We start from the raw sequence: 14,565 nt of genomic DNA on the forward strand, positions 1-14,565 counted from the left end.
AAGAGTCTTTCAGTGGGGAAAGATTTACTTTTTCAAGCTGGTTAAATGGTCACATTTGGTCTTAGGGTCCCTTCAAGCTGGCTCCTGATTTTCAACTTTCTCATTGGTTTCTGTCTCATATCTTAAATTTGCTACACAGGGCTGGGTGGTGGTGGCACAAGCCTTTAATCCCGGCACTAGGGAGGCAGAACCAGGTGGATCTCTGTGAGTTCGAGGCCAGCCTGGTCTACAGAGCAAGATCCAGGAAAGCTGCAAAGCTTACACAGAGAAACCCTGTCTTGGAAAACCAAAAACCAAAAAATCAAAAAACCAAAACCAAAAAACAACAACAACAAAATTTGCTACACAGTTTCCTTGCACCTGATCTAGAACCTGCCATTTCTCTAAAGGTAAAAATGACATTTGGAAGGAACACTTTGGATGCTAGGTGTGCTCACTACCACTGGGGGTCATTGCTTCTAGACACTTTCAGAGATTAGAAGAACCTGGAAATGGTAGAAGGACTTTTTTTTTTTCTTCTTTTTTAGAAACAGAGACATCAGTTCTAGGGTTTACATGGAATGAGAAAGAACTTAGTGAAGCACGATCCTAATTAGTCTTAACAATTAAAAACCGGAAGTCAGATATTTAAGGTGAAAGCTGAAAGATCAGAGAAGCAGAGCAGCAGCCACTAGAGACTTCTTACCTCTATGAAATCTTAGATTGAAAGGGGATCCTGTCTCTAGGAATCTTCAGACTGAATGGCACAAGATCCTGTCTCCACTCCCTAGTGCTGGGATTAAAGATGTGCACCACCACTGCCTGGCCACCTGTGAATTTGGCTGTTTCTTTTTTTAGACTGGTTCAATCTCGTGTAGTCCAGGGTGGCCTTGAACTCCTGATTTTCCTGCTTCCTCCTCCCAAGTGCTGGGATGAAAGGTGTGTGCCACCACTGCCTGGTCTCTATGATTAACTAGTGGCTAGCTCTGCCCTCTGATCTTCAGGCAAGCTTTATTTGTCAGAACACAAACAAAATATCAAACAACAACCTAGTTAGTCACAATAATGTCAACGAGGAAGATCAAGACTCACAATCCAGCTCCAGTACTCAAGCCAGAGGAGCCATGTTTAGGCACACCTGAGTCAATGAAATAAAACTGAAAATCTAGAAACACACCCACCCACACATATGTGAAATAAAACTGAGAATCTAGAAACACACACACATATACATACACATAAGCACATGATTGACAAACTACTGACCAAAGTTCCATCTTTTTTTTAAAGATTTATTTATTTATTATGTATACAGAAGAGGGTGCCAGATCTCATTCAGATGGTTGTGAGCCACCATGTGGGTGCTGGGAATTGAACTCAGGACCTCTGGAAGGGCAGTTGGTGCTCTTAACCTCTGAGCTATCTCCCCCAAAGTTCCATCTTAATTAGATATGAGCAAAGCAAGTGACTTTACAAATATTTCTGAAACAACTATATATATATATATATATATATATATATATATTTTTTTTTTTTTTTTTTTTTTTTTTGAGGCAGGGTTTCTCTGTGTAGCTCTGGCTGTCCTGAAACTCGATCTGTTGACCAGACTGCATATGAACTCACAGAGATCTACCTGCCTCTGCCTCCTGAGTGCTGGGATTAAAGGTGTGTGCCACCACTGCCTGGCCACCTGTGAATTTTTATGTCATGATTTCATATTGTTAATATTGTACAGTTTTTAGCTTTTAGACAAGAGTCTCACTGCATAGCACTGGCTGGCCTGGAATTCTCTTATATAGACCAAATTGGCCTTGAACTCACAGAGATCTGTTTGTCTCAGCCTTCCAAGTACTACGGTTAAAGGCATGTGCCACCATGCTTGGCTAATCTTATATAATTTTTATTTAATTATTGAATTTGGAATTTCTGTTACAGTGAAAATACTAGGTCTTTACTATATTTCTTTGCAGATCTTTGGCTATGAGGCTATATTCCTCTAAGGAGATATAGCGTGAATTCTGTTTTCAAAAGTTCCTTGAAAAAAATTGTTCTCTCTTTATAGTGTGCTGCCAATCACACACATGGTTGGCTGTATTTACTGATATTTTATTTTTCTGATGTTTTTGTTCCATTTTAAACTTTTCTTTGAAGCAAAAATCATTGATTATAATGAACTCACAAATTAGAACATCACACCACACCTACAAACTCTTGTCAACACTTTATACAACTTAGTGTCAGGATGGCCATTATGAAGCCACAGAGCTTCACTTGTGATTTTATACTTTTGCTTTTTTGATTTTAAACATGTAAAGCATTTTGATTGTTCAAAATAAAACAACACAGCAGATGTACTTGGCAAGGACCCTGCTTTATTGTCCCCCATTACCTTCCATTCTACCTAAGTAGGCACCTACATCACTGGTTTGATTTGACATTCTTCCAATGTTTCTTCTGAAAAAATATATATACTCCATATTCTGTTTATGGCTTTTATGTTTAATATATCTGGGAGACTCATTCATTCAGATCAGTACATGGGAAATTTTCTCTTTGATTTTGCAACTACCTTGTATTCCATCACACTCATCATGTGGGTGTACTGGATTGCAACCAGCCCCTGACAGAGTATATGGATGTGCCCTGTTTAATCACATTCTGTTACACAATCACATGGGTTCTCTCCAGCATATGGAAAAACTAATATTCTGTAGTGGCTACCAAAAATCTTCACATTTGGGGGTGTCAAACAACAGAGATTTATCTTCTTAAAGTTCTAGAACTTGGATGTGCCAATTCAAACAATGTGTTAAGCAGGCTCAGGCAACCCTGGAAAGCCTTCAGGAAGAACCTTGCCTTGTCTTTTCTGGCTTCTGATGGCTTTACGCTTGTGGCTGCATTCATTTTAACCTCTACCTTGCTGGGGTCTCTCCTGCTTTTCTCTTTTTCCCTCTCAGTTTCTTTTATCTTAATTTATGTGTGTGTGTGTGTGTATGTGTGTGTGTGTGTGTGTGTGTGTGTGTGTGTGTGTGTGCGTGTGTGTGTGTGTGCGTGCTCCTTCACATTCATTTTCACATTGGAGGAGACAGATCTTCAGAGTATACCCTTAGATGAATTTCTGGAGCAACAAACAAGTATATAATTTTGTTGACTTTCCCCTGTATGATTTATACAATTATACATATTTTGTGCCAGCTACATTTTTTTTCTATAGCACTGTCATCTTGTAGGTGCCTTATCTGTCTGTTTGTCTTTCTTTTTCTCAAAGTCTCTAGCCCAGGCTGACCCCAAATTTTCTTTGTAGCTGAAGATGACCTATAGGAGGGTAGGTTATAGGCATGTGATGCCTTGACCACTTTGAGGTACTAGAGATGAAATGCAGAATATTATGCATGCTAGGCAAGCACTGTTCTGAGCTACATCCCTGAAGTAGGCAAGCATAGAAAATAGTTTAGTAGTATTGGACTTTAATTGGTTTGGGTTTTGCACACAGTGAATATTCTAATAAGAATGCATTTGGCAGTCTGAGACTGTTACCTCCATGTACAGTGCACACACACTTCACTTCTAACAATGCACCTTGCAACATGCTAGCAACTGAGGATCCTCCCACCTGCATTTAGCTGCATGCACACCCCTCTCTGAACAATAGAATACATTTCTCCTCTCTTTAATGACCATCAAACTTAGACTGAGATTCAATTCAACCAGAGTGGAAAAACTGATCCAGCCCACACAAGTTTGGGATACATGCTCAATAAGACAAAACTGAATGTCCAAATGGCTTTTCTATTTACCATCTTCTGCCAATGCATAACTGGGCATGCATATAACTAAAATAAGATGTATTATGGAGCAAAACTTACATAATTCAAATCTATTACTCAAGATAAAAGAAGTACATGTAGCCAGAAGTTTTCCTGTGTCCCATAGCTACTTAGTCCCAAATAAACACACAGAGGCTTATATCAATTACAAAGTGTTTTGTCTGTGGCTCAGGCTTCTTGCTGGCTAGCTCTTTCATCTTAAATTAACCCATTTCTATTAATCTATGTATTGCCACAATGACTGTGGCATTACTAATCTGCTGGCATGTTGTTCCTTGGGCAGCTGGATGGCGTCTCCCCGCTCTGCCCTCTTCTCCCTGTATCTCTTAATTTCCCACCTGGCTCTTATCCTGCCTTACCATAGGCCAAACAGCTTCTTTATTAATTAATAGTAGCAATACATATTCACTGTGTACCAAAAGACCATCCCACAGCAAGTACCCTTTAGTAACTAAATTACTCCTTCTCTTGAACCCCATAAAAGAATGCAGTAATTGGAACCCAAAGTATTTCACCCATGCTGCCTGCTGCTCCTCCACCATATATTCTTATCTTTTTCTATTTCTTTACTTTCAATAAAGTCCCCTTGTTACTCTGGAATTTGTGTGGGCTTTTATTTCATTTTTGAGTAAGAGGCCAAGAGCCTAGAAACACCCAATGCAGATAGCACCCCTGACTACTGGTAACATCCACAGTCTTTTTATTTTTTTATTTTGAGACAGATTTTCTCTGTGTAGCTTTGGTGTCTTTCCTGGAACTCACTCTGTAGCCCAGGCTGGCCTCAAACTCACAGAGATCCGCCTGCCTCTGCCTCCTTCCTGAGTGCTGGGATTAAAGGTGTCTTCCACCACCGCCCATCTCTCTCTCTCTCTCTCTCTCTCTCTCTCTCTCTCTCTCTCTCTCTTTCTCTGTCTTAATGCTATTTCAGAGTAGCTTTACTTTGTGTTTCAAGTTACAAGCTTAGTTTTCTTTAGACTTAATTTCTTTAACTTACATTTTGTGTCTCTGTGAGTCTTTGCTATGTCAGTGCTAGCGCCTACAGAGGTGAGAAGAGAACGTCAGATGCCCTGGAGCTGGAGTTTCAGGTGATTTTGAACCACTTACATGGGTGCTGAGAACAGAACTTGGATCCTCTGGAAGAACAGCAAGTTCTCTTTATTACTGAGCCAACTCTCTGGCCCCCTGGGTTATTTATTTACTTATTATTTTTATTTTATGTGTATGGGTGTTTTGCCTGCATGTATGTCTGTGCACTCTGTGCATGCAATGTCCTCAGAAGCCAGAAGAGGACATCAGATCCCTGAGACTAGAGGTACACAGATGGTTGTGAGCCACCATGTGGGTGCTGGGAATTGAACCTGGGTCCTCTGGTAGAGCAGCCAGTACTTCTAACCACTGAGGCATCTCTCCAGCTCCAATGTTTAAACTTTGAATTTCATTTTTCTGATTTATTGATTAAGGTGGCAATAGAGTGTCTGCAAAGTTCTTGACACTCTAAAGTCCAAGGAAGAAATAAGTAACTACAGAGTGAATGATTTCTTTAAAGGGTTCGCAGTCCACAAGAGGATCTTTTTGAGAGACCCACAACAAACTGGGAATTGTCATGAGCAACATACTTGTAGGTAGACAAGCATCAAAGCACCAAGATGTGATTCATTAAAAAAAGAGGGGGATTCATCTGCCGTATGGTGGCATGGACTGGGGAGAGATGCCCTCATCCCACCCATCAACACCTGAGGCAGAAGGAAGAGCTGGCCCTGTGGTCATGAGAATGGGAGAGCTAGCCGGGCGGTGGTGGCACATGCCGTTAATCCCAGCACTCTGGAGCCAGAAGCAGGCGGATCTTTGTGAGGTCGAGGCCAGCCTGGTCTACAGAGTGAGTTCCAGGAAAGGCACAAAGCTACACAGAGAAGAATGTGAGAGCTGTCCCTGTGCCCCACCAGTTGCAAGACTTGGGAGAGCAGGCCCTGCACCTCACCTAAGCAACACAACAGAGCCAACAGAGTTGTGAGTGAGCCAGACAACTGTAAGCGAGGGAGACCTGTCCCTATACAGGTGGAGGAGCTGGCTCTGGGATCATATGAGCAGGAGTTCTATCTCTACACCTCACTAGCTGCAGCACTCAGGAGAGTGGCCCCTGTACCTTGCCAGGGCAGCACTAAGTAGAGGTGGACCTGATGTAGGTACAGAAGAGCCAACCCCGAGGGCATGAAAACAGAACTTTCCCACCCCTAACTCATTGCTGCAAGAGGTGACTTTGCAGGGGCAATGAGGGAGAGCTCACTCTGGTGGTGAGGACGGGAGACAACTGTCAGGCTGACCAACCCTGCAGCTGCCCAGGCCCAGAACCAGGGTTATGACTTGGCTTGCTCCAACATCCATCCCATCTATGACCTGCTGGAGCACGTGAAGGGACCTGACCTGAAGACCTAAAGCTGCAGGATCTCCACAACACAGGGCAACAACAGGATAACCAAGGAGAGCCCTAGTGAGGGCCCAGCATTGATAGTGTAGTAGAAACCAGAGGCCTCGAACCAGACCAATGACTCTTTGCGATGAACACTTGCAAGTAAAGATAAATGGACAAAGGGGTTTACTGCGTGACGCATTGTGTCGTATTACAGCTTCCATGATGAGATTTAAATCTTTTTCCTTCTTTCTCTTAAATTTTGTTTTATTGGGGGGGGGTGATGTAGGAGTAGAGGGCAGATGGGAAGGGATGAAGAAATGAAAAGTATCAAAATATGTGATATAAAAGACACATGGAATAAATAAAAAGAAAGAAACAAAAAGAACATGGAATTCCTGACATAAAACCAAAAAATCTGTTGATGCTGCTGAGAAGACCATAGAGTTCTATGTCATTTCAGGGTTAGAAGGCAAAAAAATGGGAAATTCATTGAGGATTCTAAGTATAGTTTAAGGCATATCTCTAATAGAGAGAATGGGAGAGCTTGATTAGGAATGTGTAAGAATCATGACATAACAATTAGAGGGGAGAACCAGCAAAGCAATGATTTTTCAAATAAAAATTCCAAAGGAAAAAAAGGGGTTGTAGTTTCGTTTTTACTCAGTAAGATAGATGACATGAACTTATATGCATAGATGCCTGTCTATTATCTACCAAGTTTTTAACATAGCCATGTATTTATCATATAGAAATACATACATTTGTCTAGTTTCTCCTCCTCAGTTGGATTGGAAGTTCTGTAGTCAGAGAGCTGCTTCTTATACATCTTGTATTCCCTGGGTTTAGGATTATGCTTCTACATCACAGATTCTCAATAGATGTTTGATGATAATGAGGGGTTACATTGCAAGAGAAAAATTGAATTCTGTGAGATAAATGTATTTTATTTTTTTAGTCAGTAAAAGAAATGGTGTCCTTGCTCAAAGGAATGGAGCAGTGAACACGGTGTTTTATTATCTGCAACTGAGTACAGGATAGACTGATGGTAACAAACACTCTTGCCTTGACTTAAAAGATAACATCACTTCTCTCCTTTATAACAGTTTTGGGGAGGCTGTGGCCTTGATTTATGATGTCATTTGGGGATGCAGGAGGTGCCACAGCTCTGCCCTCATCCTTAGCATGGAGATTTAATCTCTGGATCTGTGAGGTTTATGCTACTTGGGTTTGTCAGTAGGCTTTTTTTTTTTTTTTTGGTGTGTTTGGGGGTATGTCTTAGTTGTAGTCATGCTATTTTGATAACTCTAAAAATAGAACTTACAAGAACTGAGATGTTTTTGCATGCTGAGTTGAAATGTGTAGGATTGCTTTATCATTTTATTTTTTTTAAATGTGTTTACTGAGTGCCTATAGAGATCAAATACAGAGCTAAATACAAGGATGTGTAAATTCCTGGCCCTTCCCTCAACTAGAGAAAAAGGCGTTGGAGTTGTCCCTATTTGGATGGAAAGCATGTGACTAAGCTGCCACCTTAAGTACTTGCTAATAAAACTGAAATGTCAAACCTTGGAGGATTCAGGTGCTAATAATTCTAAAGTCAGTTCTCTTGTAAGAAACCTTTTAAGCATCTTCTGCCTTAAAGTCTCACTTCAGGGGACAGGCGTCTGGCATTAAAAAGCATCTTGGTTCCAGAGTGAGATCCCTCAGGTTCTATTTCTGGCTCTGTCAATGGATTGCTATGTGACCTTGCACAACACAGGAGCATGCACTTTCCACAAAGCAAGAGGCAAGACTGACCTCCAGACCTCGCGCTTGAGGTTGGGTTCCAGGTGCCTTGGGGGACTGGTTGGACTCCTCACTGAGCTCCAGCGCACCCTTTTCTGCTGCCAAAGCCATTTACTTTGGTGTGAAATGACAGATCCAATTTTGGTATGGCCACAAGGACTTTGTCTTCCTCCTTACTGTGAATCCAGAAACATAGAAATAGTTCAAATCTTGTAAGTCCTACAACTTTTCTTACTGTTTTTGTCTTGTTTTGAGAGAGAGGAGAGAGAGAGAAGGGTAGAGGAAATGAGGTGGGTGTGCAGGGACACAGTAGAGGGAAGGGAAGCGGAGCCTTTCAATGGCAGGGTCCAGCACCTCTAGGACTCTGAAAAGAGGTCGCACTGCCTGGTCTGCTGGGAACTACATTTCCCGGGACCACTTGCGGCCCACAGATGGGCGGGACCACGCGCTCGTAGCCGGGTGGAAGACACCGCAATCTGATTGGAAGTCACAGCGCAAACTCGGAACTGGGTGCGCGTCCCCGCGAGGTCTCAGCGCCGGGCGCGTGTGTGGAGGGATTGGGATGCGAGCGTGCGTCGTGCCGGAGGGGCGGGCCGGAGGCTCCCGTGGGGCGGGGCCGAGGCTTTCGCGTCGACGCCGCCTTCCTGCCCCGCCCCTGGTCGTTCGGCCCGCCCCTCCTTCCTGGAGCCTCCGCTGAAGCAGAGCCGGCGCGGCGGCCGGGAGGGGGGCGGCTAGTGGCCGGAGCGACACGCGCCCGCCGCGACCCTATGCAGTGACTCGTGCGGCGCAGGCGCCTCCTGCCCCGCCGGCGGGGCCCGGGCTTCCCGCGGCGGGATGTTTTCCCGAAGGAGCCACGGGGATGTGAAAAAGTCCACGCAGAAGGTGCTGGACCCCAAGAAGGACGTGCTGACCCGCCTGAAGCACCTGCGGGCGCTGCTGGGTGAGGCGCGGGGCGTGGGCTGTGTGGTCGGGGCCACCTGCCGGAGGATCGGGTCCCACCCGTGGCGTGGGCCTGGCGGGCTCTCAGGTCCGAGTGATGCAGGGGGCTGGGGATGGTGCACACAGGACCCCTGCTAGCCCAGATCGGGACACTTGAGGCATTGTTCCTGAAGACGGTAGGCTAGCCCTGGGCGCTGCCCTGTCGCCCTAAGTGTAAACTTAGCCAAGATTCTCATTTGGGCGCCTAGCCTCGGGTAACCTCGAGCCAGGCACAGAGGTAACTATACCCTGTCCTCTCCAGGAAATAAACCCAGCACAAATGGAGCGGGCGAGAACACACACACCTCTGCCATCTCCTCCTCCCATTTTTAAAATTTAAAATTTTGACAACTTGGGTTAGACCAAGACCTCAAGTGTTCCCATCACAGACTTAGTTGAACTGCCATCTCTCTCACCCAGTCTCCTTTTAAAATGTTATTATTATATTTGAGTGTGAGACTTCAGATAGACTGATTCCAAGTGATCCCAGGACAGTTTTAGATGTCTTTTCTTCTCTCCTGTCCTCCCTTTTAAATTTAATTCTTTTGGAGCTGGGGAGAGTCGGGCTGATAGAGTTCTTGGTGTGAAGGGAGCTTAGCTCAGAGGAACCCAGGCTTTCTTGGGCTTAGGGAGGCTGCTTCTCCTTTATAACCAGAATGACAACCATTTCTCCCTGCCGCCTTCCCTTTTTTATGGCCTGCAGGGTTAGTGGACCTGGAAATGACCTGTAAAGACTTGAAAGCTCACCCCTGTGGGTGTGAAGTGTCCACAAGGTTTCCTGCTGCCGGTGATGTGTAGCTTGGCTAGACTATGTATTATGTGGTTCTAGTTCTGTCTGTCTTAATTTTTGTTCAAGCTAGAAACATCTTTGCCGGTCTATGGACAGACTTGTCTGTATTTGGGGGCCAAGGAAAAGACATGTTCTTCCACATGTATTTGACATGTATTTCCACAACAATAACAATAATAATAAAATTTAAAACCCAGTTTTAGAGCATCTGTCACTTGAGAAAGTAGAGCTTAAAGAATTCACTTTGTAGGTGAGAATTTTAAGCATCTTGTTAATGAGATTAAGAGTTGCTAATTATTTCTATTTCTATTATGTAAACTATCTCTGGGTGGACAGGCCAGTCAACCAGCCAACCAATGAACTAACAAATCTAAAACTTAAAACTATGACTACCACCATCACAGAAACTACCCCAACCCCTCCCACCCCCACCCCCCTATCCCCCCCATCCCCACTCCCCCCACCTCCCCCCCCCCCACCCCCCACCAAAAAAAAAAAAAAAAAACACAACTCACCAGATTTTGCCAAATGAAGTTGCTTATTGTCTCAGATTCCTGGAGATTCCACTTCATGTGTTGGGTTTATGGTGAATGTAAATCAGCTATTGTTGGAAGGATTAGTTTCTGGACTCTGGAAAGCAAAATGTGGTGTTCTTGCTAAGTTGAACTTTCTCCTTCCTGTAGTGAAATGCCCAGGCACACAAGTGCTTTTGTTGGCTCCTTAGCATCTGATTAACTCATGCTGCAGGGGCATTTTTGATAAAGGTGGATTGAACAGTATTTTAAAGCATTTGATACTTTGGAACCTTTTCTGTGCTAAAGAATTTAAGCCATTGTTCTGACTTAGAAGCCCAAGATTAAGTTGGCTACATTTTATAAAGTCAGGAAACCTAGATCAGACTAGTTTCTTAGAGATATGCTGTCCTTGTTACGATTCTGGGAAAGTGGATACTTTTCGAGTCTGAGTGTCTCCTCTAAGGTGTGTGTCTCATTTCAGCTGCAAGTGGCAGGAATAGGCTGTGTGTGTGTGTGTGTGTGTGTGTGTGTTGGGTTTGTTCTAGTGAGTACAGTAACCGCTGAGGCCAGTAGATAGTTCCCCTGGGGCTGGAGTTACACATGATTGTGAATTGCCCTGAGGTGAGTACTGGGAGCTAAACTCAGTACAAAAGCAGCAGGTGCTCTTAACCTCTGAGCCAAGTCTGCAGCCTGAATCATCTTAATGTGGAAAAAAAAAAAAAAAACCAAAAAAACCCCAGCTTTATTATCACTCAAGATAAAATCTGTGTTTAAAATTCCGCTTGTAACAGAGTTCTTTGATATTTCACTAGGAATACTTTTGTTGTTGATGATGGCCAAGTTTTCTTTATGTGTTACTGTGATCATTAACTATAGGGGCTCAATTTTTTTAAAATAAAATTTGAGGAGTTCTAGCCATAATAGTTAGTGTAAACTTTTGCTTTACAACTGTAATTAGAAGACTTTAAAGAAAACTAGTGCATTAAAGTATTAATTCCCACAGCATCAAATATCTTATCTATTTACTACTTTTAAGAAAGACAGGAATGAAGTCAGTGTGAAGGTGCTGAAGGGAATGAATTTAACTAGTAGTGCATATTATGTATGCACTTAAACTCCCGCTTTTCGTGTGTGCATCTTCAAGTGAAACAGAACTGCTAGTTTTTCACATATAAGGACCTGGGTTTGCAGCCTGTCGCTGCCACTTCTTGGGCTGTTACTTAGCTCACCCTTGAACTTCAGCTTTGTTACTCTGTCTAATGGGTATGGTAAGGGTGTGAGTACAACATGTAATGACTTGGGCTTGGAGCAGGCATTCACCAGATTCTTCTTTATTACTTTCTTTCCACCATTAATAGGACACTTATTTTAAGAGGCATTTTCTCCACCTTTCTTTTTTATTAGATAATGATAATGGCCTTACTCTCCTGTCATAAAAAGTAGCCCGTACTTCAGATGACTTGCTGAGTCCTGACTGTATGTTTTAGATCAGCCCTTGTAGGGCTGTGTTTTAGATGTTTGCATGTATCAGTGGGATGAACAAGGAGTTGACTTCGGTTCTCCTTATGCTGTTTAAATTATCGTTGGGAAAGTAACTGAGTAAGCCAAACAAATCACCACTCTCCCCACCTCCTACAACTCCTGTGCATTACTGTATTGCTCCAGCTAACAAGTAATCCCAGTCTTTGGGAGGTTAAGGCAGGAGGATTATTGTTCATTTGAGATCAGTCTGGGTTGCATAGCAAGTTCTCTGTCAGTCAGTTCTACATAGCAAGATCCTATCTCAAAAAACCAAAAAAAAAAAATGTAAGGCATATATAATTTTAAATTTTCTTGTAACCACATTTATGACACAAAAGAAGTATGTGAAATTAATTTTAATGTATTTTATTTAACCTAATGTATTATATCATCAGGTAATAGTAAAGATTAACGAATAGTTTTACAGCACTTTTTTCATGTGAATTACTTGAAATCCAGTATATATTATACAGTAAGAGCACGTATTTGTCCTTACTAGCCACATTTCACTAGTAAGGTAGGAGTCTTTGTGGAGACTTTCCACCAGGCCAATAGATAAGACTTGAGAACTGCCCATCTACCTGGGACACCAGAAGAATGGATCAGGAGGGGAGAGCCTGGAGACAAGGGTTTCCTGAAAGGGCTGTGGCATGGGGAACAGGCAGACAATGGATTGTTGGAAGAGGAAGGCCAGGGTGGCAGAACTAGTGATAGTTCAAGTGCAGTGTGGGCTGCTTAAAGAGTGATTAATAGGAAGTAATTTGGTATCAGAGGCTGTGACATTCAGGTCAAATCAGAGCTAGCACCTGGACCTCAGATTGGCCCCCGAGAAAACAGTACCTTACAAGTGTTCTGTACATTGACAGAGCGTTATATTTCTTCTTGCTTTAAATAGGGGGCAGATTCACTTATAGTTTTAGATGTTGCTGTTTACTCATTTATTGTGTGTTTTCTGTGTTACATGTGTGTAGCATATGCACACTTCTGTGTGTGTGCATGCACACGCAGATCTGAGGAGGACATCAGGTCCTCTGGTCACACTCACTTCTCCACTGAGCTCAAGACAGGCTCTCAGTGAACCTGGAGCTAGTCTGGTGGCCAGAAAGCCCCACAGGTCCTTTGTCTCTCCACTCTCTACAGTCACCAGCATGAGTTGGAGGTGTGTGTGCAACCATGGGTGCTGGGGATTTGAACCGGTGTCCTGCATACTCTTGTAGCAAGTGCTCTTACCCACTGAGCCACTCCCCAACTCCTTATCTGTATTTAGTTACTAGTATCCTTCATGTTTTGTCCGTCTCCTTTTCCATTCCAAACACCTGTGAGCACTGTGCACCATAATCCAGTAGCCTAGGCTGGCTTCAAACTCTCCATCTTCTTTTCTTTCCCTGGTGAGTTCTGGGATTACAGGTGTGTGTGCCACCATGCTTAGCTTTTCCTTTTCTCCCTCCTCCCCTCCTCCCTCCCTTCCCTCCTCCTTCCCTCTTATAGTAGTAATACCTCTCAAACCATCTGGTGTTTTTTCCTTAGCAGCACACCCCTTTTTATAGTTTGATAATTGGTGATGGGCATTTGGGATCTTGGGAGTATCCTGGATAGAGCTGGTGAGGTGGGAGGGGTCCTAGCTAATGATGGGGTGTGGCAAGTTTGGTGTACTACAAGTTGAGTGTGAGAAAAGGAAGGTCCAGGCGCAATGTCTGGGACGAGATTGTGGTATGTGGGGTCAGGAACTCAATGAGAGGATAGCAGGCAATGATATGATCCTTTTTATGACGAACTCATCGACCCTCCCCACAACTATGATGAAGGTCGTGCTCCCACTTCAACCTACATCAGGGAAACGGAGGCTCAGGAAAGCTAACTCTTTGTCTCCCAGCTGATAGCTCATATTCATATTCACAAAGCTTCCAGCCTGGTGATAGAAGCCTTTAATTCAAGTTACTCTGGAGACTGAGACAGGAAGACTGAAAGTTGAAGGGCTATTTGGGCCACAAGGTGAGTTCAAGGCCAGCCTGAGCAATTGAGTGAGATGTACTCAAAATAAAAAGTACAAAAAGGAAAAGCAAGCTAATGTTGTGCTTCTGCTAGTTATCTGATTCAAAAGGATATTTATGCATCACAAAAAATATTTACCCACCAGAGTGAATGTTAATACATAAACAAAACCCAGCAGTTTTGCCTGTCTTGCAAAAATTGTGTGACGTTTGTGACTCTCTCTCTGGTCTGTTCCAGAGAGATCTGGAAGATCCTATGAGACTTGAGCAGGGCAGAAGATAAAAAAGGCTCCTTCCATGCTTTCTCATTCGGTTCATGGGTTCTGTGTCCAGGCTTGGCAGGTGGTGAGATCTGTGCTCCAATAGCAATTCTCGAACTAGAAAAGGCTGGGGACTGTGATTTCAGGTCATAGCAGGCCTATTTGAATTTCTTGAAGTTGGCCAAGTTAGTGCAAAATGACTTTGCCATAATGTTCCCATTGCTTGTCTTTTTGTCCATCACTGTTCCGTTGTATCTGCAACCTCTGGAATGTAAAATGAACTTTGTACACTTGTATGATCCCTGCCTCTAGGATTGAGGTTGTCTAGACTTGAGAAAGATGAGCCCAAGGCCACTGTCTGAACTGAGATGCTCTGTGTGTGATAACTGAGAAGGATTGCTTTCCAATACCTGTTCTGAGAAAGGCCCAGAATACTTTCCTATAAATATTTATAATTTGGATTTTTGTTTTGTTGATAAGCACTTTACTCCTGGGCAAGCATAAGTACT

The 14,565-nt window shown here is 43.3% G+C and overlaps 1 protein-coding gene across 2 annotated transcripts in view; it reads left to right on the plus strand.

Moving 5' to 3' along the window:
• Positions 1-8,674: 8,674 nt before the first annotated feature.
• Ralgapa2 (Ral GTPase activating protein catalytic subunit alpha 2) overlaps positions 8,675-14,565 on the plus strand; it is a 277,458-nt gene continuing 271,567 nt past the window's right edge. For both annotated transcript variants that reach the window (XM_036184593.1, XM_036184594.1), the window contains exon 1: positions 8,675-8,941. In XM_036184593.1, coding sequence (XP_036040486.1) covers positions 8,836-8,941 — 106 coding nt within the window. In that variant the 5' untranslated portion in view covers positions 8,675-8,835. The remainder of the gene's footprint in view (positions 8,942-14,565) is intronic.

Source organism: Onychomys torridus, chromosome 4 (genome assembly GCF_903995425.1).
Source record: "Onychomys torridus chromosome 4, mOncTor1.1, whole genome shotgun sequence".
Lineage (NCBI taxonomy): Eukaryota > Metazoa > Chordata > Mammalia > Rodentia > Cricetidae > Onychomys > Onychomys torridus.